Raw genomic sequence first — 25,112 nt, 5'->3', positions numbered from 1 at the left:
TCCCCCGATTCAATCCCTGCACAGGGGCTCTGCTGCCCGGCTGGCAGGATGTGAGAGCACTGTTTAAGGGGAAGAAGGCGGCAAAACTGACGGGCGGGGGAGGGGAGGACAAAGGCCTAAAGGCGGCCCCTCCCCCCAGCTCTGCCCGCCGGTGCCCGCCGTTTCTTAGATCGTTTTCTGCTCCGTCCGAAAAGCGGCTGCTCACATAAGACCCGTCAGCACGAGGACCAGAAGGCGGACTCCGAGGTCCCACGGGGAGCTGCCTGCGTGCCCAGACTTGGCCCGGGTTTCATGATTTCCCCAAAGTTAAAGAAATGGTCAGTTGGGTTTTTTGCTTTTTAATGTAAATAAAACACACAAATACATTTAAAACCCAGAGATACACCACGGACCACACACGTATTTTACATATAGAGAGAGATGTAGTATGTACAGGGCATAGCAAACGGAAGGGGAGGCCGCGTCCCTGGGGCGGGCCATCGCTCTCTGCGGCCGCGGCCCGGGCAGGCGCGCTCCGGTCACGCCGCCGCCGCCTAGTGTTTTGGCAGAGCTGTGGCTCACACCTGAGCCGGAGGGTGCGGGGGGGAGGGGCCGCCAGGGTCGCGCGCCCCCCGATCCGCAGAACACCCTCCTGGGCAGGACACCGGGAAACCACCACCAGAAGAGACGTCAGGCCCCCCCTTTCGGGGATGACTGTGAAGACGGCGTGCCGCAGCGCCACCTGGAGGAGAGGAGCCGCACTGCGGCAAACGCGGCCCCAGGCGGCAGGGAGGCCGGGAGAAGCGGCGCCGGGCGGAGCCTCACTGCAGCAGCTCCTCCCAGGAGATGGGCTTGGAGAAAACCTCCCTTTCCAGCCAGAGGTCATAGTTCATCTGGAAGTCCTCAGGGAGGTCCACCCGCTGGCCCAGGACGCTCTGCAGGCAGTTGTCCACGGGGAGGAAGTCGGGGTTGTTATGGGTGCGGTCATACCTCCGAGAGTTGAAGCGCTCAATGTTGGCCCGCAGCGCACACTCCTCGGCCTGGAAGTCCCAGGGCCGGGCATCCAGGTCTGGGGGGGAGGGGGAGCCAGAGGCAGAATTAGGAGGCGCCGGTGCTGCCCTAATGCCAGGCCGAAGAGGAGCCTGGGGCCAGGGGAGGCCACGAGCCAGGGTACTGGAGGTGGTGGCCAAACTCAGCTCTGCTCCCTACTACTGGGTGACCTGGGCAACTGACCTAAGTCTCTGGCCTCAGCGAATACCTTTATAAAATTCAAGGGCAGGGGCAGCCAGGTGGTGCAGTGGGCAGGGGCTCAGACACTTAGCACTTCCTAGCTGTGTGACCCCACACAAGTCACTTAACCCCAAAATTCAAGGGCCAGCTATGTGCTCTCCAAGATGGCTTCTAACTGAAAACTACAACCCCCCCCCCCATGTCCTTGAAGATTTTTCCCCCTGAGGCTGGGGTTAAGTGACTTGCCCAGGGTCACACAGGAGAAAGTGTTAAGTGTCTGAGGCCAGATTTGAACTCGGGTCCTCCTGACTTCAGGGCTGGTGCTCTATCCACTGCACCACCTGTCTGCCCTCTCCCTAAAGATTTTTAATTTGCTCCTCCATCCAAGAGGGTTTTGTTGCCATCTTTGCATAGAAACAACAACAAAAAGTGGAGGCGATGATCCCTCTAGTCTCTGTCTTGTGCTAAGATCTAATCTTGTGCATCAGGGGGAACTAGAGGGAGACAGACTTGCAGGGTCCCCCAAGAATGGAGCCCACCAGGAGGCAGCCTCTCCCTCCCTTCCCCAACAGTCTCACCATTTCCATAGGCCCAGTCGTCATTCAGCCGGTGCCGAACTTTCTGGTAGATGGCCGACATGGTCTTCATGTTGCTCTTCCGCCACTGGCGCCCCAGATACTTGGTCTGCACCTTGAGCAGCTTGAGCACATAGAGCTGCATCATGGCTTGCTTCACCTTCAAGGCCCGTTTCAGGATGGGGGCCGACTTGAAGACCACCAGCATCTAGAGTTCAGTCCAAGGATACCAATAAACATGAAGGTTAATGTTTGAGCCAGGGACACCTGCATTCAAATTCTACTTCTGACTTGAGTAGGGCAATGAGCAGGACAATAAGCCAGCCTCTGTGGGCTCCAAGACCATAAATCACTTCCATGTGGACCTGCTTTAGTAACAATTCTCTTGCCCGGAAGTTCCTGACACTAATGGAATGGCAAGCTTAGTTTCTGTCCCTATTCCTAGCTGATGGAGAGGTCCATCCTTCAGAATCTGGAGATCCCTTAAATAGAAATAAGGTAGATACAGGAAATCTCCAGAGTTTGGCTCACTGGCCAGGCTCTAGTGACCTAACCTGGCCTGAGGAATTTGCTGCTCATGTGGGGAGACATGAGACAACTTCAAGCTCTTAGGTTCACTCCCCACTCACCATGGTCCTGGAATGCTTCCATTTTGTTAGCTTGTTCAAGATCCGAAGCAAATTAATGCAGGAGAAGAGGTTCCGCCAACAAAACTGATTATTATCTCCAGCTTCCTATGAGACAAACCCAAGATGAGGCCATCAGTGATGAGACCCGAAGGCTCCCATGGAGCACCTCCTCCCCATTTGAGGAGCACGACAGACAGGGCTTTCTGGAGGTGAGTTCACACTGAGGAGGAGCTCTCCTGGTCACCGAGGCCCTGGAGTTACACAATAGGGGGAACACAAGCCACCTTCATGAGCTGACTTAAGATTTCTAGCTTGATATTCCCATAGACCCAGGGGATCTTACTAGATTTATGAGCTGAGCAGCAGCAGGTACACCACTCTGCCTTCTTTGACCCTCAGATTCCTTGTATGTAAAATGGGGAGAATCTCACAGGGTTGTACTGGTGAAAGTAAGAAAGGTGGACAAGTGCTACTATGAACTCAAGGCCCTCATTTCTCATTCTTCCAGCCCCCAGAAGAGTCTTATCTTGTTGGATGACGGCTCCATCCTTAGGATAAGGAGAGTGATCTCTACTAGTTGGCTCCAAGTTGCCAGGGGCCAATTCAGCGGACTGCCCTCCTCTTTGCCCCTCAGAGAAATAAACAAATTCACTCACCAAACTCTCTGCTGTCAGCTCTGGCAGTTCATGAACCACACAGTAAGGGTAATCCAGAACAGAAATGCTGTTAGGAATCAAGAGCAGAAAAGAACCCCCTGCATAAGGGAAGCCAGGGGCCTTTTGGGAGAGTACTGTTTTTCCTGCCAGGCTGTCTTGGCTTCTCTTCATTTTCCCCTTTATAGAGTGCTGGGCCTGGAGTCCTAAAGACCCGAGTTCAAATCCAGCTTCAGATATTCTCTAGCTGTGTAACTCTGGGCAAAGCACTTCACTGTTGGCCTCAGTTTTTTCTTAATATAAAATGGGGATAACAGTAGCTACTTCTTAGCAACCAAAAATTACTCCACAAATCCCCACTACCTCCTTTGGGGATATCATCAGTTCCTATTCAATTATCACCTCTACCCATAGATCTACAAATCGCTCTCGAGTTTGAGCATCATGTCACTAACAGGCCTGAACATCCTGTAGGCATTTCAGACTCTACCTACCTAAAACAGGAACTCATCCTCTCCAACGCTGTCCCTGCCCCCTCCCCCAACTTTCCTCTTCTTGTTAGGAGTACCGACAGCCTCCCAATTGGGAGGTTCAGGAGAATCGACACGCTCCATATCGAGAGTCACTCCAATTCCCCACTTTTGCTCATCCCACACATCCCATGTGTTGTCAGATCTTGTTCTCTCTCTACATCTGTGCACGCATCCCTTTTCTCCCTCCCACTGCAGTATCCCCTCTGGCCTAGCTACCACGGCAACCTAAATCTGAATGGTCTCCCCCATCACTCAGCTGCCCTATCTACTGTTAGTTATACTGGCTACTGTAGCTCCTCCCACATGATACACCATCTCCCCATTCTAAGACTTTGTGCTGACTGACGAGCATGCCTGGAAGGCTCTCCCTTTTTACCCTTTCAACAGAGCTCTCCTGGACTAAAGCAAAGCTCAGCTCAAACCCCACCTTCTGCTAAAGAAAGGCTTTTGGCCCTGACCTCCTTTTCTTCCATGATTATCTGTACTTACATTGTATATTTCTTTACGTACATAGTGTACATTATGTACATAATTATTTGCAGTGTAGTCTCCCTTATTAAAATACGCTTTCCTTGAGGATAGAGATCTGTTTTTTTACTTTCTTTGTATCTTTAGCACTTAGCACATCTGGCTTTTTTAATATGCTGTAGGAAAGAAAAGTTTTTTTGTTTTTTTTTTTTACCTTCTCCACCCCTCAGTTTCCCAGTTAGGGACAACGTCTCAAATAAAATACTCTCGTCAATTCCTGTGTTCTTTCAGAGGCATTGACATTTAAATCATCTCATGTCAAGTTGACTTTGCTTTATTCAAGTGGAGACTACATCCTAAGTCCTGGTAAGTGGTGCCCTGGGGGTTCGAGGTTTCAATTTCACAAGTAGTTTTAGTAAAAGCCATTTAGTGGAAGGCGAGTGTTTAAAGGGCTCTCTGGGCTGCTGGAGCCCAGTGCCAAGGAGTGGTTTATCCATCCACCAGAAGATTGGTAATTGGTTCTTGAGCAGAACTGCTATCCAAGTGGGATGCCCTTCCCTGGCCCTTGTTACCTGTTTTTGGCAGTGATGTATGACATGATGGTTTGATTGAAGAACTTCAGAATCAAAGGGATGCAATTGGCAAACACAAGATGTTGGGCCATGTATTCAAACTGAAACCAGAAGAAGACAGTGAGGGAAGCTTATGCATTCCAGACTTTCATGTCACCAAGGGGTCATTCACTGGGCACAGCCCTCGGCTCAAGTTTACAGGAATGGCAGGGCCACAATTTGGGAGTGAGGATAGAGGGCATCCAGGGTACCTGGTAGACATGGTTCAGCTTGAAGTGCTTGAGCAGCAGCAGCAATACTGCAGAAATGGCCTTGACGATGATCTCTTTGTGGCGGTTCACATCCACCCCCAACTTCATGCTCTGTAGCACAGTGGTTCTGAAAACACAAAGCAGGCACAATCCACTTAGCCCAGAGCCTGCGGAAAGAGCAGTACTTTTGGACACTCTCACACCATCCCCCTTACTATCTCTGGAAAACGCCTTGGCTCTTGGATGGAATCTCATTTGGTCAGAAGACTCCTGCAGAGGTTTGGTGGCAGCCCTTCTCCCCCACATTGTTCCCTGCCAGATGCTATTCTTTTCTCTCAGGACTTCCCTAGTACTCTGACCTCTTCTATCACAAAGCAGGGACAAATTCCTTTCTTTTCTTTTCTCCTGGAGTGGCAGCTCCACTTGGAGATGAATCATGGCTACTAGGCATCCAGGTCTAACAGACCTGGGGCTGAGCCCCCTTGACCAAAGGCAAGCCAACTCACCCTTTGGGGCCTCTGTGAATGAGAATTATAACCTCAGTGGCACCCCTCCCTCACAGGGCTAGAAGAATCAAGGGATTTTTCATACCTCTTGCATTCAAATCCCTCTCTCCATTCAACAAGCACCTGAGTTCAGGCCCTTATCTCCTCTTGTCTATATTATTCCATCTGCATCTTGAACAATCTTCCTACCTCAAAACTCAACTGTGCCAGTCCATTCTACCCACTGCTGCCAAAATAATTTTCCTTAAGCAATGAACTAACCATGTCATTCCCCAGCTCAAATCATCTCCAGTAGCTTCTTTCTGCCTCTAGGATGAGAAATAAACTTTTCTATTAAACTTTTAAAGCCCTCACAGCCTCAAAGCCCAAATTATCTCTGTAGCTTCATTGAATTATCACTCAAGTTCACACACTATGAATCACACTGGCCTTCCTTCTGTTACCCATACAGGCCCATCTGTGGGCCTCCACACTGGCTGTCCCACATCTGGAATGAATGCCCCTCTTTCCCTTGGTCTTACTGAGGCTCTCTTTTCTTTTCTTTTAAGACAGAACTTCTCTTTATCTCCACCAACTGCTAGTGTTCTTCTTCCCCTACGACCTTGTGTATTTATCTATTTTACAAAGAGTATAGATTCATCTTCTATTCATGCTGTACATTTCTGCAAATGTATTTGTGTTCACTACCCTCATAATGTCAAGGCCTCTCAAGGAGGGCCTGTTTCCTTCCTTTTGCTTGTCATCCCAGTGATGAGCACAGCTGTCTAGCTCAGGGCAAGTGACTGACACTCAAATGACTGATTTAAAATAAAGGAGAACCTGAAAGCACTTGAGACTCTACCTCAGATGTTTCCTGGCTCTTTGATCATGGGTCAGTCAATTAACTTCCCTGAGATTTAATTTCCCCATTTGTAAAATGTTGATGAAAATACAGAAAGTCTCCACTACAAGGGATTATTGGGAGTGCTATATAAATGTGAGTTATTATTATTCACTGAAACTGAAAGAATTAACCTTCTTGAGGGCTGACATCCTCATTTGTAAAATGAGGAGAATAACTATCAGTATTTTCCTCATAGGGATATTATGATGATTAAATAATCAACTAACATTTATTAGGTGCTTACTATGTGCCAGGGTACAGATTCAAAACAAAAACCACGTCTTTTTTCATATATAAAGAGCTTTACAAACCTTAAAGCATTCTATCAATGTCAGCTACTAGTACTGACAAGATTAAGTTGTTTTTAGAATATTGATTTTCTCTCCTTCCATCTTGCTGCTCCCCACCTAGTTCCTTGTCCTGCCTCAATCCCACACAAGATCTCTAATTTGAAAAGAGGCATTCTTAGCACAGTAAGGTGAGATCACTCCCCTCCTGTGAGCTTTATCATTTTAATCAAAACTTAAAAGACCTTACTTACAAGACTACTGACTAAAAGGAGACAACCTGGGGCAGCTAGGTGGCACAGTGGATAGAGCACCAGCCCTGAAGTCAGGAGGACCTGAGTTCAAATATGACTTTGGACATTTAACACTTCTTAGTTGTGTGACCCTGGATAAGTCATTTAACCCCAATTGCCTCAGCAAAAAGAAAAAAAAGAAAATTGCTTCCCCACCTCAGTGGGCCAGCTGCTTGGGCTCTGAGGATGATGGATCACGAAGCTGGAAAGAATCTTAGAGATCATATGCTCCTATGCTCTGCCCTCACTACATTTTACAGATCATAAAATGGAAGCCCAGAAGGCCAACATCTTGCATGTGGCTCCCCAGCTAATCCATGGTTAAAGTGGGACTGAAATCCAGGTCTCCAGAATCCTAGTCCAAAGCTCTGCTGTCATGTTGTCTGTCTCCTCTGACCAGTCAATGTCTTAAATTCTACCCAGGGACCCCCAAGCATCGAGAAGCTGACCCTGAAAATTCTCCCAGTCATCTTCCCTTCCCCGTTACATTTACAGGAATGATACCTACGGCATCTCCTCAGGTAGGACATCAGCCAGGATGTTAATGGAATCTGTTTTGGCTTTGGAAGTGGGAGCAGCAGCCAGCAAGATTTTCAGCAGGGCAATCTGGAATGGGAACAAAATATTTAGGAAAAAAAGCACGAGATGATCTGGGGACAAAATTAATTCTAAGGTCTAATGCTTTCTATATCCACTCAGGCAGCAGTGACCTAGCTATTTAAGTTCATTGAAGAAGAGAGAACAGATACTTTTCATCTACTAAGGACACTATTACTTCAGGGGGCACATATAGAACATCCTTGGTGCAAAAAAAAAAAAAATCACTCACCATGTACTGAGGCAGACTAGGGAGGAGACCTTGGTACAGGGTTTCGGCAGGAACTTGTTCCACTTCCTCTTCTCCCTTTCAAGATAAAAGGTCTGATCAATCCTGGGCAAGTTCACCTGCTTTCTGTCTAGTTGGTATTCTATGAAGATTGATAGGAAGATGGAAAGACTCCCTCTAATTAACCAGTTGCTTCCTATACAGCAGAGGAGCTCTATCTATAGCAGTTTTGGAAGCTACTTCTAACTGCCAACTGGATATTTCATATTGGATATCCCATTGTTAACATCAATATGTCCAAAACTTAACTCATACCTTTTCCCCCTAAACCCTCCCCCTCTCAGGCTCACAACCTGGACTCCTGCCTCTCTCACACCTCACCATGCCCAAGCTGATACGAAGACCTCGTACAACACTCAGATATGTCCACACCTCTCCTCTGGCATTGCCCTACCCTGGTGCAAAACCTCATCAGCTCACACTTGGACTACCACCAGAGCTGCTGGGGGGCCTGCCTGACACAATCTTTCCTCATTCCAATCTAACCTCCACTCAGCCACAAAAGTGATTTTCCTACAGCTGCTCAAATCAATTCCAGGGGCTCCGTCACCTTCAGGATCATATACAAAATCCAGTTGGTTTTTGAAGCCTCCCATAGTCTGGCCCCCTTTACCTTCATCTGTCACTCCTCTATGTGCTCTGTGACCTAAGGACACTGGGTGTCCTTTCTGTCCCCAAAACAAGGGACTCCATTTCCCAGGTATTGGCATTGTCTCTGGCTGTGTCCCATGCCTGCAATGTTCTCCCTGCTCATCTCTATCCCCTAGCTTCCCTCAAGTCTCAGCTAAAATCTCACTCTCTATAATGAGCTTCTCTCTTAATTCTAGTGCCTTGTTCCCCTCTGCTGATCAGCTCTGGCTGATCCTGTGTAGAACTCGATGGGTACACAACTCTGTATATTACCTCCACATTAGACTGGGAGCATCTTAGAAGCAGGTTTTGCTTTTTACCTTTCCTTGCATTCCCAGCACTTATCCAATGCCTGGCACACAGCAGGTACTTAATAAAGGCTGCCTGCCTGCCTGCTTTCCACTTACCCCTGAGAGAGGAGAGCGAAGGTACTCCTCCTCCATCTGAGCTTGGACTTCTGCGATTGAAGTGTATTTGTGCTATTGTGAAGAAAGGAAAGAATGAACGCATTCATGTGTTGTTGGGTCATTCTCTAGAGAACCCTCCAGAGTGCACTGTGCTCTGAGCAGGAGAAGGACATCACAAAGAAGCTGACTTTCCCAAAATTTTCTTTTGAAGTACAATTCTTTAAGAAGGGATGAAGCCTCTATAAGAACCTGGTCCCAAAGAATATTTCTCACCTCCCTTTCATGATCTGGTTTGTGGGAACCATGAAAAGTAATCCTCCTGAGAGCAGGCAAGGAGGGACAGTTGAGAGCCTGACACAGAAGGGCAAGAAGGGAAAACTACAAAAAGCAGACATTAAAACACAGAAACATCAGGGTAGAGCCACGGAGGGTAGTGGAGCGGCAAGGGACCCTTGGCTTTTTAACTAGCTCCTGAACTGTGGGCAAAATGATGACCCCAAGGTATAAAGATGAGTTCACATCAAGGCATTCTGTTTAAGAAGGTCAAGAAGGACACAGTGCTACTGGAGAAAAGTGCCCACAAAATGTCAAAGTCTAGGATATGAGAATGTATGAGCCTTGGGTTGGAGGGGCTGAATTTCCTTGCAGGGAATAAATCATTCTCCAAAACCTGAAGGATGGTTGTAAAATTGTCTGAAAAGTGGGTATTCCTTGGTTCCTACTCTTTGTCTTCCTGTCAAGACCAGACAGATACTCACCAGCTTCAGAGTCCTGATGCTCTCATGAATTGGCCTGGGCAGCCCCACCACTGTATTTGTGTCACTGGAGGGGAGGAAAAAGCAAAACAAACTATCATCATCAGTTCCTATATCTATAATCTAGTCCAGGGCTTCTTAAACTTTTTCCACTTGAGACCCCGTTTTGCCTGAGAAATCTTTAAGTGACTCAAGGTATATAAGTATATACAACAGATATACAAATCAAACATTTACTGATAATCAATCATAATTTCACAACTTCTGCATTCAGTTATGAGAACCCATATGGGGTTAGGACCCACAGTTTAAGAAGCTGAGATCTAGTTAATCTAACTTTCAAAGGAACTTAGGCCTGAGGAGCAGGACTCAAAAGGATTCTACTGTGTGGGGTAAGGGGGGGAAGTGCCCTACCAACACCTTCCACCCACTGCTAAAGCAATAATGAGTCTTGCCAACACTTACCTGCCAAGGGTGTAGCCAATGAATTTACTTCGGCTGGATTCTAGGAACATCTCGATGTCTTTTTCTCTGCCATAGACAAAAAGAGGAGATATATTACTGGATAGGTTAAGATGTATATTTTCTGGATGTGTGTGTGTGTGTGTGTGTGTGTGTGTTGGGTAAGGTAGGTGGGTATTAGGATTAACTTCTTTGTTTTTCTCTTTTTGAAAAAAAAAAAAAAAAGGGAGTGGTGAAGGGAATCTAAGCAACAATTATTTTTCTTCTAGATTTTTTTAGGACTGGATCTAAAGAAACTGTTTAGGATCACAAAATATTTTACTTAAAACTTGTTTTTTTCTTAAAATTACATTGGATATGATAAAAAAAATTCATCTGGACAATAAATTATAAAATTATTGATGGCTTTACTTTGGTTTAAAGTACAAATAAAGCTACAAACTGCTGAACTCTGAGGAATCCAGCTCTGCTTCCATCAACTTAAATGTATGGGAAAATCTCAAGAAAAGAAATCATATGCATTATAGCAACAAAATTTTTTCTTCTGGTCAGTGTTTCCTATACTGCAGACACTGTTTTGGAAAAGCAGCAAAGGAGAAGCAAGTCCTTCTGATGTTTATCCATCACTCTAAGGAAACTCATAATTCATTTTTAATTCACACTACACACTGAGCCCCTGAAAAGAGTCGGAATAGTATATTTTTCTCCAGGTGTGAGAAGGACTTCTTGTAAGGATCTTCACTGCCTGGAAGCTAACTGCTGGGGACCCAATTTCAAATGCTACTGAGTAACTCTGCCTTTTTACTTCGGCCCTCTCTATCCCAATAAACCCCCTGAGGACTGACATATGGTGGCCTTGTAAGCACAGTTGATAGGAACATCATTTCCCATGAATACAGTGATCACAACAGGAAGCTCCTCTTGGGTCAGGGATTCAAGACTCACCGAACCTTGGGGGCCCAAGGAAGCCCCTTTGGGCAGGTAAGTCGGTCTGTTTGAGGATGCTGCACAGGGGGAGGCATCACCTCATCCCGCTCAAGGGGAAATGTCTCTCCCTCTAGGCTGTTGTCATCATCATTCTCCTCTTCCTCCTCTCGGGAGTCATCGGCCTTATATGGATCCCTTTCGTTGAATGCATCAAGGTTGTCTTGTTTTATGAGAGCCTGAGAAACAGGAGCAAAACAGAAGAGGAAGAGAGAAGAGATCCAAGAATGAGTGACAACTGGAAGGACAAAAAGCAAAGATCAGGATGGGTGAAATGCTCAGAACATCGCTGCCCTGAGCACACAAAATCTGGGAAGCCACCAGGGGTTGTCCCCGTGTCTGCTGATTTCTCTGAGCAACCACCTTTTGTGGTGCCAGAGGCATTCCCAGCACCCCCGCCCACTGCTTACCTTGTGCTCTCGACGCCCTCGTTTCTGCTGCTGTTCGATGAGGTCAGAGGCAGAAGCAGGAGGGGAGGCTGCCCTCATGTTGCGAATCACTTTGATGCTGTCTTCAGGCAGAGGGGGGAGGCCTAAGATCTCACGTTTTTCTGCCTTCATGCTCTGGAGCTCCTCGAAGCCTCCAAGCGTGCACTACAACAAAGAGTGGATGCCGTGAGTCTCTGCAGAGCTGGATCAGGGTTTGGGAGTGGGATCAAGCTCTTCTGTTCTAATGGCACCAGTGCCAACACATGGTCGCTTGATTTCCATTAAAAGGTTCAAAGCACCCATTTAACCTTCATCTGTACGCAGTCCCACAGTCTCTGAAGAAGAGTATGAATTCACTCAAAACAAGCCCAGCGATGCCAATGGTGAATGAAGACACCATGTCACTGGGACAAGTGAAATGATGAGCAGCTAAAGGAGAAAAAAGAGGCTGGGAAATTATGCAAAGTCAGCCTGCCAAGCTTAAATAGGAGAGCAAGCAATCCCACAATAGTGGTCTCTCAAGGGGAGGGCACAAGATGATTAATGGAGGTACAGGTAGAAAAGTTTAAAATTTTACTGATAGCTCTTTTAGTCTAACAAAATGAGAAATTCACTTTAATGAATGGTTAAGAGATGGGCTGAAACTGGCATCTTTATACAGTATGTCAGATGGTCACATGTGGCCTGCAGAGGACACTCAGAGAAGAATGGGGTTTACAAGCATGGAGGGATTAACAGTGGCACCGCCTCTAATTTGTTTTCAGAATATGGTATGCTGAAGTTTGGATATGCCCAATCACATTGATGAGTTTTAACTAAAGTAATCTTCATAAAATGAGCAAGTAGCTTTAAAAGATTCCTGCAAAAGCTTCTCAGATTGAAACTCATACAAGTGACACAGGCACAAGTGAATAAATAATAAAATATACAGCTAACATTTCTACTAAAGAGCAAAGCTCCCTCAATCATATTGCAAAATAGACAATGAAAATCTAATCGGAACTGACCAGTCAAATTATCAAAAAGACCATTTGAAATGTGGCTATCCATCTATTATTGTCATAAATGAACCCTGTACAGTGTGTATATCATTCCTTATCTCTGATGGTGTGAAACTTCATGATTAGGAAGACATTTTAGTTCTGCTGCTGAAAATGATGTCAGCCATAAACATGCTCACATATGCACACTTTCAAAAGCTTGGAAATAGAATTCTGTAATATGCTTAAAGATCTTTCAAATGGTTTTAGTGATTTTTAAATGCATTTGTTAAAATATAAAACTACAACATTTTCCGATCATTTGAAGGAAAGCTGATTGATCTGGAAAAATTATAAATCCAATTTCAAACAAAAACCACATTATCTAAGAGGTGAGGGTTGAAAAATAGGAATAATGAAAATAAATTCAACCATGTATTTCTTTCATTTAATTTTACAGATCACTGTAAAGAATCTTTTTCAGTGACAACAAACATTAAAAGCAAGAACTGAAAAACAAGTAACTCATTAAAACTAGTGCTTTGAACTGCTAAAAAAAAAAATTAAACCAAGATTTTAAAAACTATAAAGCACATGCCATCACACTGCTCTTATTATTATTATATAAAATATTATTAAGAACATAATAAAGATACACAACCTGTTTGCTCTCATTAATAATATAAATTACTGAGCAAAAGCCTTTTGTACCCTTAGTAAACAATTTTAAACCCATTTAAGATATTATTCTAACTTCATCTTATATTTTAAAATCCTTTTTATTTATGTTTAAAATGTACATGGTATATCAGCATAATCAGTATAATGTACCTGATTGTAGAGACTGTAATCAGTATAAATATACACATATTATTTATGTGAACATAAAAGTTTTACTGATAAGGGTATGTGAATTCTGTTTTACAGAATCATAAATTAATTCCAACTTTAAATCTTTGAAGAAAAGGCTAAATAAAATCTGACACAGACACAATATTTCATAATTCTTTCTAAGTGAAATAACATGTGAAATTTAATCCAACCCTTTCCCAGAGAAATCAAATCCACAGGCCTGAGAGGCTTGGACTGATCCTCAAGAACTCTCTAAGGTCTGAGCGGTTTCACTGTTTGGGGGTGATTCCATTTGTCTGTATGGTTGGAGTGAATCACAAGAAGGAAACCAACGGCATGAATGAAAAAGATGAGAGATAAGTAAACCAGAAGTGTGTAAGAACACCTAGGAATGCTTGCTTCTGCTTTTGATAAAGCTCCTCCCACACTTAATGAGCTACTCACTAACTTGTGAAGAGTTGGTTCTATCTAACTAGAAAAGAGTGATTTTTTTGGGTGTTAAGGTAGTAGAAAAAACCCTAACCCCATTCTTTCACCCATCTACTTCTCTGGTAATGGAAAGGCTCCAAGCTTGGCCCTATCTTTGATTACTAATGAGAGCTCCAACCTTTTGAGGACTGGTTGGCCCTCTCCCCTGGCACCATTCACTCCTCTCCCTAGAAACAGGTCAGGTTTCACTCTTCAGATTGAAAAGGCTGTAGGATAATTAATTCTCAGTCCCCTCAGGTGATATTTAATCAGAGGACATATTTCTATTAGCTTTAATCTCAATCACTTTTGACCCCAAACAAGCTACAGGTCCAAGAACTATTCTCTAAAAAACAGCTGTGTGTGAGAACATACAATCTCCTGCTACATTCTCCTAATATACATTCTGATCTGGAGACTAGATCTTCAGAGTCACATTAACCAGATGTGGCAAATTCTCTGACCAGTTCCAGGCAGGATTCTTACCAATACTGTTTTCCAAAGAAGCAAAAGAACTTTCTTCATGGGAAAGTGAGGGGCATGTCCACTGCAAAACTTGGTCACCATCCCAAACAGCATGATGGAGAACGGCTCATTGTTGTACAAGGGAGAGCCTAGAGGCAAGACAAAGACATCCTTCAGTCAGAGCAGTCCTCCTGAGCTAAAAGCTTTGCCAGGATCCTTGGCCTCCTGCCATACTTATAGACTTACAGGATGCTCATAGGAGTCTTACCTAGTTCTGCTCGGAAAGTCTGTCTCATGGTCTTCCAGTCGGCTTTATCACCCTCACATTCTTGGTGAACAGTCTCTACAATCAGGTACATAATATTGAGCAGGACCCTAAGGACAAAAGCCAGTTTACAAACAGAACAGAAGAGGAAATAAGGGCTACTTTATCACATGCTAGTAAAAAAAAATGTATTTCTAAAATATGCAGAAATACACATATTGATATATGAAGGATCAAAATTAGATTCTCTCAAGATAAACAAATTGCCAGAGATTTCTCCTGCTCAATGTCTCAGCTTCTTCACCCTCAATTATGAAAGCATTTTAGGAGAACAAGTTTTTCTCTTGGGGGTAATGCCAAAGGGACTAAGTCAAAGGAAGGGGAAACAGTGGAAGCTGAACTAAGGACTGGATGGAGAGAGGGCAGAAACAGGTTAGGAGTAGGTAAGAGAAGACAATGCGAAGGAGAGAAAGACACTGGGAATAGCAGGAATAACAAGGATAGGGTGGCTTCTAGAGTTTAAACAACAGTGAAAAGAACAATTTAAAACTAATGTTAGAGCATTTTTTTCTTTTAATTCTGAGAAAGGTCTGACCTACACTTCTTAATCCTCCCAAATTCAAAACGATCCTTGGACCTTTAGTCAACAATTACTTATGCAGCACTCAAAAGTCCAGAACATTTTATCAGTGTCACTGCTCTTCCTATTAGAACACTGTACACCAAAGAATTCAAGAGTGTTTGCCTAACATCTCCCTCTATCTGGCATTCGGAAGCTTTTTTTCAGCACATCTACTCTTGAAGGCTCCATCTCTGGGAACAAGAATTTTCTTTACAAGATAGGCTGACAAAGTACATTTACATTAGCTTCACAAATAGCTCTCACTATTTCTTAATTGCTAACCCAGAGTCCCATCATACCCTGAAGATGCATGTACTTGGGAGAAATATAAATGGAAGAAATGGAAAGAAAAAACATTTCCTCTGACCCCCATTGTGGTTAATTTCCCAACCCAAGCTAAAACTGCATTAGCCTCAGGCTTGCCAAACCCTCATCAAAGAGAATAGGCAGGAAAGCTCACCTCAGGTCAGTGCTATCAGCGAGGGAGATGGCGGGCTTCCTCACAGCATTGCTACAAGCTGCACTGTTGCTAAAACAAGAGAGAGTCAGATTTCTAAGGATGGTACTCCCCTAGCTGCTCTGGGAAAGATGAAGTTACAGAATTCAAATAATGGCAACATTTAGGGTGTTAATCAGCTGGATTATCACATGGGTCAAGTTAACTTTAATTATTCATTTTATTATTTTAGTCAAGTATCAGCCAAGTTAGATTCAAATTCCTGAATCTGACAAAGCAAATGTAGCCACAGAGGCTAGAGACAAGCCCAGGTTCAGGTTGTATGGTAGGTATTTGCCTCTTTTCTTTTTTTATGGGGGAAATTATTGAGCAAACATAACATCAGGCATTCTACAAGAAAGTAGAGTTAATCAATAGTTCAAACGTATAGAGTTCCAATAGTTTCTCTTTGGAGGACTATTCTTAGTTCTGAAGATCTAAATCAGGATTTTCCTTCTGGCGTTTCCCAGGAATGAGTAAAGATTAGAGTGAAGTCATTCTTTGGGGCTGACAGTCTAAGTTGCAGCTCATTGTGGCTCTCAATACTCCAGAACCAGAGGAAAATATCACTGGAAATAGTTAATGAGCCAGTGAGGGTTCTTCTGCATGTTCTTCCTTTATTTAAATCCCAGATAAAAGTGCTTACTCTATCTCCATGTTCAGGAGTTCCACCAAAGCATTGAATGTGCCCACCTCCAGGAGCAGGAATACATTGTACCTCGACCACGACTGAACTTCGGATTCAGAGGTGCACTCGCCAAAGGTACCTAGATGCACATATACAGGACACAGGTTATCATCTGGCTCCAAGCTGCCTCTGTTGGACTACTGTAATGTAAAGAAGCTGTCTGCCCGCTGAGAGTACTCTACTGACCTTGGGCGACATAGAGGATTGCTCGGGCCACTTTGAGCCTCTTCTCCCGGGCAGTGACTTCTAAGCCATCCAGGAGCCTCATGGCATGGGTACGATGCTGGTTAATATCAAGTTCGGTCCACTTTTTATCTGCCACTGTCAAGCAAAATTCCTAATTAGCTTAAAGGCTGAAAAGTCAAGTTCTTTGGAGTGTGTACCTTTAACAGGATGACTGACATGACTAGAAGTGACAAAAGAACATAAGGAGAAGTTATTCTCTGTGTAGAGAAGAAGGTCAATCTGGCTAGTCTAAAGTTATAAAAATCCAGATCAGAAAGGCTGATTTTTTTCATCATTACTAAACATGGATACAAACAGAAAGCGTAGCTAGCTGGAACAGTGCATATAACACCAGGCCCAGAGTCAGGAAGACTTAAGTTCAAATATGGCCTCAGACACATACTACCTATGTGACCCTGGGCAAGTCACTTAACCCTATTTGTCTCCGTTTCTTCATGTGAAATGAACTGCAAAAGGTAATGGTAAAATCACTACATATCTTTGCCAAGAAAACCTCAAGTGGGACCATGAAGATCCAGACACAACTGAAACATTTGAATATAAACAGAAATTTTAAAATATATTTTTACAACATGCTAAATTTTTTAAAAAATTAAAGCTTTTTATTTATAAAACATATGCGTGGGTAATTTTTCAACATTGACCCTTAAAAACGTTTTGTTCCAAATTTTCCCCTTCTTCCCCCATCCCCTCCTCTAGATGGCAGGTAGTCCTATACATGTTAAATATGTTAAAATATGTTAAATCCAATATATGCATACATATTTATGCTGTTATTTTGCTTATGCTAACTTTTTAAAGTCCCTCCCAGAGCATATCAGAGCAGTAAATTAAATAAGGCCCAGCTGAATCAATGACTGGTGACTTGGGAGGTTATATATTCTGAGGCCTGAAGCTAGAGATGACTATAGAAAACATAATCTACTACAGTCCTTAGGAAACAGGCTGAATGGAAAACAAGGACAAGGAGGGAGAAAAATTATCTCACCATGGATCCTGAAGTCTTCTTCAAAGCATTTTCGGTTCATCAGAAATTCAGGTCCTTCAGTATAACTATAAAGTTCTGTCAGAAAAAAAGTTATTAGCTGCAGTCTGTTTCAACAATTCAAGAGGAAGGAGAAACAACACAGATTCATGTTATGATCCTTTTTTTTTTTTTAAATTTAAATAATGCAAATTGAACTAGGCCACTTAGCATTGGCTACTTTTAGTTTTCCTCATTTGAAAAATGGAGACAGCATAGATTTGCCTCAAATTTGATTTAAAAAGTTAAAGTCTCAGCGAATGCTGAGACTTTCACACCCTCACTTCCAACTAGATTCTTTAGAGGCTAAATAGCAGGTCTGGAATTAGTCTTTTCAAGGTAAAAGTAATTTCTTTTATGCTCAATGCACTATGAGTGATTGCTAAGTGTCACGGGCCATCCTTCACATATATGATTCATTACAGTAGAGTTGTTTTTCTAGCAGTATAGATGCCTTTGACTGATTCAAGACTCCTAGCTTGAGATATGACACACTCATCTCTAAGCAGGCTGATAATTGTGATCATCAGCTCTTGTGGATTCAAATGTCATCCTAACATAGATGATTCTCATCTATTCATCCAGTCCTGGCCACTAGTCTCACATCTCCAGAGAGGCCAACTGAACCTTCTGAATTGAATATCCAACAGACATATTAAACTCAACATTTCCAAAATTGAACTCATTATCTTTTCCTCAAGACTACCCCTCTTCCACTTTTATTGAGCATTTTTACAGCACTTTAAGGTTTACAAAGCATTTTACAAATAATGTCTCAATTTATCTTCATAAGACTTCTGCAAAGTAGGTGGTATTGTTATCCTCATTTACAAACGAGGAAATTAGAGGCAAACAGTAGTTCCAGGACTTGCCCAGGATCACACAACTGGTTAAGTGTCTGAGGCCAAATTTTAATTCAAGTAGTCCAGGTCAGCTCCCCCTTTATTCATTTAGCTCGCCTGACATGCAAACTTATTACTGCTGGTGACACCTCCAACTTCCCAGTCAGCCAGGCTCTCAGCCTAATCTCCCTCCCATCCCCAGGTCCAATCATGCTGTCCTGTCAATGCCATCTTCACATATTTCTGGTATGAGGCCTCTCCTTCCCTCTGACACTGCTCCCTTTTCTCCCCTACTCAGCTGCCAAAGTGATCTTTGTAAAGAGCAGATATCTAACCATGTCATGTCTGCCCTCCTCAATAACCCAAATAGCTCATTATCTCCAGAATCAAAGAAAAGATCCTTTATGGCTTTTAGATCCTCCATAATCTGACTCCTTGTTATCTTTCCAGGCTGCTTAACCTCTTGTCCCGTCCATGTCCCCTCTGATCTCATGGCACTGGCTTTGGTTTTCCTCAAAACACTCCAGTCTATCTTTGCATTTTCAATGGCTTCCCCACATGCTGATCTTATCACCACTTCTTCAGTCTCAGTTAAAATATTATCTTCTATACCAACTCTTTCCAGCTCCCCTGTATCCTGCCCCTCTCGTTCCCCCCACCCACCCGACAGTTCCTTTCGTCTGGGGAGACCTCCAAATTTATCCTTTATTAATGTTCTATATACACTGTTGTTTTCATGATATCTTCCCCATTAGGTTGTAAGCCCCTTCACATCAGAGGCTATTTTTGTTTTTCTTTGTATCCCTGGTAAACATTTAGCACAACATCTGGTCCAGAGAAAGTGCTTAATAATTCTGTTGACTTGACTTGAGGGATATAGTCTGCTGGCTTCAATGGCAAGGTCTAGCTGGCTTAAATACCCACAGATGCTTAAGAAGCAATAATTAACTGGGAGCCATGAGATACCCAGTGCTTGACTCAAATAACTAAATATTGTCCCAAAACATTAAAAACATTTACTCAGGGAATAGGATTTAGTCATGCCTAAGTATTTAAAGTCAGGTGAAAGTTTTCAACAAATAAGAAAGGTCATCCTTTACCTGAGAGCTCTGCAGCCCACTTATCCGTATCAGCATATTCAAATTCTAGGTCTGGGGACTCAGAATAGCCCTGTGGAAAGCAAGAGAAATTTAACTTAAAAGGGCATTTCTATATTCTAAGTACATTTAAAATGGAAAAACATAAATTCTCCTACAAGTCACTCAAGTGATACAGTAACACAATCTCTTATAGTTTATAGATACACCTAATGCTTACTACAAAACCTCTAACAGAACTCACATGTGTACAGGATTATTTCTGTCACAGGCCCAGAAAATTTAGAAAGCTTTTTTCTACCTTATTCAGCAGGGAAATATATAATGAAGTGTTTTAATCTCTTGTGCTCCTGAGATCTGATTGATAGAAACACAGCAGCAATCACACAGAAAGGCTGCTGGGTAGAACTCAACATTCAAAGTACAGCAGAAAAAAAATGTCAATAGACTGCAGAGAGTTAAGCTAGCTGACAGATGTGGACTGAACTTCTTCTGTGGGAAGCTAGTGGGGGATGAAAAGAAACAAGCTTCCTGCACTCACTTTTAGTCTAGTTGAGGAGATAAAATACATAGGAGAAATGACAAGGCAAATGTTAAATTATAAATAACAAGTAGAAGTTACCTACTTATTAATTTACCTATTTATATAGTGAATCCAAACATAGTTAACATTTATACAGTGCTTTAAAGTTGGCAAGTATTTTACATATATTATCTCATTTGAACAACCACACATACCAAGTCTGATATACTAGTGAGACTTAGTTTCTGTATTAGTATCTGTGAGATAGAAAAAAATCAGTATTTTTCACTAACTCCTTACAAGTTTGTTGTGAGAAAAGAAACTGAAGGCACTACATAAACTATATTAACATGCTATAATCAATACTTATGTCTCCAATAGAGGTATAAAGAGGTTCTACTATGTTGCCAAGTGTTTAATTAAATGTCTACTAACTACAGTCCCAGGCAATGTGCTTGGTGCTAGGATACAAAGACAAAATAAATAGTTCCTGATCTCAAGAGTTTATGTTTGGGGGAAAGGGAAACAATATGTACATATACAAGTACATAAGAAATAAATTAACTGGTACTGGGCAAATCAGGCTTTCTGTAGAAGGTTGCATTTGGGCTCTGAGTTTCGATGGAAACGAGGAATTCAGAAAAGCAAAGAGAAGTTGATGCATTCCATGCATGGAGCACTTTTGGGGGACAAAGGCAGGGAGAAGGGAGATGAGAAAGCAAGGTGGACAGTCTGGATGGACTGAAGGAGCTATAAAAATAAGAATGGGCAGATAGGTTGGGACCACATTGTGAAGGGCTTTAAATACCAAATAGAGGAATTTGTAGTTGATCCTAAAGACAACAGAAAGGTGTTGGAGGTTACTGAGTGACATGCTAAGACTTCTCCTTTAGGAAAATCATTGGCAGCTGTCTGAAGCATGGAGACTTGAGAGTAGGAAGACTAACTGACCCACTGCAATAATCTAGGCCAGAGGTAATGGATGAGGGTCTGAACTGAAGACTCCATGAGTAGAGGAAGGAGGTCAGATGAGATTTACGTTGTGGCCACAGAAACAAGATTGAGCAAGTTAACAGATCTGTGACGTACAAGAGAGAGAATCTGGGGTTAATGCCAGGACTGTGAATGAGAGTGAATGGGAGAATGGCCCGTCTTCAGGAGCAGGTTTTGGAGTTCAAATTCTAATGACTTTCAAACAAATATGAAGAAAGGTGGAAACTATTAGTAAATGAGAAAAGGTATCTATCTAGGGTCCCATCATCTACTTTTAGATATATGTGTCTGAACTTTACTGACAAATTTGTGTAATTCTGCCTCATTTAAATCCAATTCATCCACGAGTCAAGACATCACCCCATGGTGACATCTCTTTGAAATGAAGGACAAAAAAGAGCAACAAAATTTGTCTCCCAGTTGTCCAAGCTTCTATCTACCGAATTTTAGTAAAAAGCTGAGGCACATGGAGCAAGCTTTGACAAACATTTCTGTCTAACTAGGGAGATGGGATCTTGCTTCTGAATTTTGATGACATCTAATCCACTATTATAAAGCTCATTCCAACAACCTCTTCTCAGGCTGAATTCTATCTGAATTTTATAGAGCATCTCACAGGACTCAGGACTCGCCTTCTCCTTCCTGAAGGCTTCTATGACCTCACATTCTCTTTCTACACGACTTCTGGGAGGATTCTACTTTCTGCGCTGGCAAAGCTTTCTCCTCCACTTAGGTAAACGTGAGGTCACAGGACTCAGAGCTGGAGAGCTGCTTTAGAGACGATTAAATTTAACTCCCCCTCCCCCTTTTAAAATAAGGAAACCAGGGCCAAGAGAAATGAAAAGACTCACACTAGCTTGAGTAGCAGAACTGGCTTGCAAACTTAGGTCCTTGAACTCGGATTTTTCCCAAATTGCCTCTTAGGTGTCTCCCCCAAGGATCTTCATTTCTACTTACTTATCCACTCCTTTGAGGCTTTGACTTTAGCTATCACCTCTATGGGGACAATTCAAAATCTCTTCTTAGTTCTAACCTCTTAGAGAAATCTTGGACCAGTTTTCAGCTCTCTTCTTGATATCTCTAAATCAGTACCTTCTTAGCACCTCAAACAATGTATCTGAAAATAATCAGTTTTTTCTCTCCTCCTCTTGACTGAAGTCATTGACTAAGTCAATGTCCTCTTAGCACCTCAAACTCAAGGTATCATTTTTTCCTCTCCTCTCAAGAATATAAGCTCCTCCTCTTACTTCTCTATTCTAATGGACATATAAATTTCCTAGCTATTCAAAGCTCAAGAATCAGGGAATTGGCTTACATCTCTCCCTTCCACAAGCAGGCAATCACCAGTTCTGTGGATTCTTCTTCCATAAGGTTTCTCCATTCTATCATTACCAACTAGTTCAGGCCTTTCTAGACCACTATAAGTCTCTCCCAATTTGTCATAGAATCTCAGATTTAAAACCGAGAAATCATCCATCTTCAAGTCACTCATTTCGTCAATTGCAATGACTCCTCAAGGATACTCAGGTGATATTCAAGCCAGTCTAAGGCCACAGTTCTCACTTTCCCCCTCCAGTCCATTCAACATATCAGTGTGTGATTAAGTGCCCTAACCCACAAACATCCCTGATCATTTTCAGTGTGATTAATTGCCCTAACCCACAAACATCCCTGATCACTTTCAGTGGTTCCTCACTAGACAAAATCCAAACCCTTAGCCTACCTACCATTCAAAGGCCTCCATCATTTGACTCTGACCTTTTTTGATTTTCTATAATTGACGTTTTTGCTCAACTTAATGACTACTCCCCGTTGTCTCGTTCTTCTGCTCACACACCTCTTTTTGCCTGCAGCGCCCTCCTCAGAGCTGCACATCTGCACCTGCTAAAATCAAGGCTTAGACCAAACATCCCCTTCACATTGTCTTCCCTGAAGCCCACTGTTCTTTCTCTTCTGAATTCTCACGGTGCCTGTACCTCTTTTAAATAACTCTTAGCTGTAACCGCATGGCAGAGACTGAGCATCTTTTCTGCTCTCTAAGCCAGAGAAGCCAGGCCGTTGCCTTACTCATCCGTATAACCCTCGCAGTATATTGCAGTGCTCTGAACACTCGGGGTGAAGTCAGTCAGTTTTTCTGAATAAACACCTCAGCCACTTATGAGAACTCACTAGCAAGTTCCCTCCTTCCACCCGGCTCTTGTGAGAAGTCAGTCCTTCTGCCTTCCACATCAACATCTTCCGGCCAACTGTAAGCCTGCGTTAATATCAGCCAGTTTTTTTATTGGGCTTGCCATAGAGCCAACTTAAAGCCATTCAGAATGTGGCATGTACTAAGAGCCCACTGTGTGCAAGGATTAAGCACACTGGGGCCTCCCTCAGCTGGGATGTAAAAAATGGCTGGTGAAGAAGAAATTCCCTTTTGCTTCAGCTTCCCTCTCTACAGTAACTACTTCTGTAGGTAAAGAGGAACATCAAAGTGTTGGAGGATTTGCTGATTAGCGTAACCTGATTTTTAAAGAGAACAAAGACGGAAACCAACATGTGTATTTTCATTCATGAAACTGGCGAGGGAGGCTAGTGGGTGGAATTACTCCGGGAGAAGGTGAATGACTCCGAGGAGCTAGGATGGCACGGGAGGGAGGCTGAAGGCAGTGCTAGTACGGGATCGGCGCCGCTCCGGGGCTTTCCTACATGTGATAAGAAGTTAGGGGGTGACCTGCCAGGCAATGTCCGACGGACAAGGAGGAGGGCAGGAGGAGGAAGAGGAGGCGTGTCTCCCTCAGGGTGACTCGCTCGCGGACAGGAGCACGACGGCTGACCACTTCTGGCCCCCACCCCGCTCCTGAGCGCGGAGTAGGCTGGGGTCGCCGGGGCCCGCAGCAGGGGGCAGACGGACAGACAGCGGGTCCAGCCGCGACTCCGAGCCCCAGAGCCCGGGGCCGGCCCGTCGCGTTCCGCCGTCCTCCCGCAGAGGTTACCCCGGCTCTCCAGACCGCTCCCGGCTCCCGCCGCGGCCGCAGTGACAGCTCCAGGTCAGAGGCCGCCCCCAAGCTCCGCCCCGCCAGGACCCGCACACGCCCACCCCCGCCAGCCTCGCCCTCAGACCCCCTGACCTCCGAGTCCTTGCGTTGGTTGCGGTTGAACTCCCGCCCTTTGCCCCCGGGCAGGACGCCCCCGCTACCCCCGCCGCTGCCGGCGGCCCGCGGGGCCACGGTCTGGGGCTGCGGGGCCACGGGGGGCGGGGGCGGGGGCGGCTGCGGCTGTTTGTTGTTCACGATCAGAGGGCCTGGCCCACCGCCTCCCGGCTCCATCTTGGCTCCTGCAGCCCCAGCCCAATTCTCGCACGGCCGTCAGCCAGCTAGTCTCGCGAGATTTGACCTCATCCGCGCCCCCTCACTTCTGCCATAATGAGTGTGGCGGAGAACGGAAGCAGCCATCTTGAGAGAGGCAGCCTTTCGGACTTCTCATCCTAGGTTATTTCTGGGATGGCCAGCAACTTGTCGCAGGGTCAGGTGGTTGTAGTTAGTCAGTGACTCTGCATCCATCCTAGATTCTCTTAGCAGAGATCGTGGCGTGGTTTGCCTTTTCCTTCTCCAGCTCACTTTACAGATGAGGAAACTGAGGCAAACATGACGATGGGCCTTTCGGCGGGCTCTGAACTCAGAAGACTTGGTGACTCAGGCCCAGCACTCCACCCCATAGTGGCAGGCTGCAATCAGGGACTCATTTTCCGGAGCTGTGGCCGGGCAGCTCGGAGCCCCAGGGCATGAGGGCGGTGCAGGGAGCATCCAAGTGCATTCAGGACTCGAGGCCCCCTTGCCTACATCCCATCGTGGCTGCCTTCTTGGTTAATAAAGAGCGCCATGGCAGTCGGGATGCCAACCAGTGTTTATTAAGTGTCCCCGCGGTGGAGGCAGCCCGGCGCCTGGGTAGAAAAGTGCTTAGTCCCTTTCCTCTTCCGCAGAATGGGAAGGACCCCCCAGGCTCTGTCCAGCTCTGGGACCTTCAGAAGCCCCCCTTTAGACTCCGGCTTCTTCTGCTGACCCCGGTGTGACGTAGCAAACCGCTTTTAATGTTTGAGTCCTAGTTTTAGTGCCCCACACCAAGGAAACGACATGCGCAGTCCCTACCCCAATCTCT

General features: G+C 44.3%; 1 protein-coding gene across 1 annotated transcript; it reads right to left on the bottom strand.

The window, feature by feature from the left end:
- Nucleotides 1-322: 322 nt before the first annotated feature.
- Nucleotides 323-24,312, bottom strand: STRIP1 (striatin interacting protein 1). Its single transcript, XM_074262947.1, has 21 exons — nt 24,086-24,312; nt 19,460-19,529; nt 17,482-17,556; nt 16,434-16,568; nt 16,206-16,326; nt 15,524-15,592; nt 14,445-14,551; nt 14,198-14,325; nt 11,394-11,576; nt 10,945-11,162; nt 10,003-10,068; nt 9,541-9,604; nt 8,783-8,854; nt 7,689-7,763; nt 7,368-7,465; nt 4,891-5,017; nt 4,640-4,740; nt 3,070-3,136; nt 2,414-2,518; nt 1,788-1,992; nt 323-1,048 (listed from the first exon to the last, which is right to left on the bottom strand). The coding sequence occupies exons 1-21, from the start codon at nt 24,281-24,283 to the stop codon at nt 801-803; spliced, it is 2,532 nt and encodes an 843-aa protein (XP_074119048.1). The 5' UTR covers nt 24,284-24,312; the 3' UTR covers nt 323-800.
- Between the last annotated feature and the right edge of the window lie 800 nt (nt 24,313-25,112).

This window comes from Sminthopsis crassicaudata, chromosome 4 (assembly GCF_048593235.1).
Source record: "Sminthopsis crassicaudata isolate SCR6 chromosome 4, ASM4859323v1, whole genome shotgun sequence".
In the NCBI taxonomy this organism is placed as follows: domain Eukaryota; kingdom Metazoa; phylum Chordata; class Mammalia; order Dasyuromorphia; family Dasyuridae; genus Sminthopsis; species Sminthopsis crassicaudata.
The sequence above is the reverse complement of the archived record's forward strand: the minus strand, read 5'-3'. Positions and strand labels throughout refer to the sequence as shown.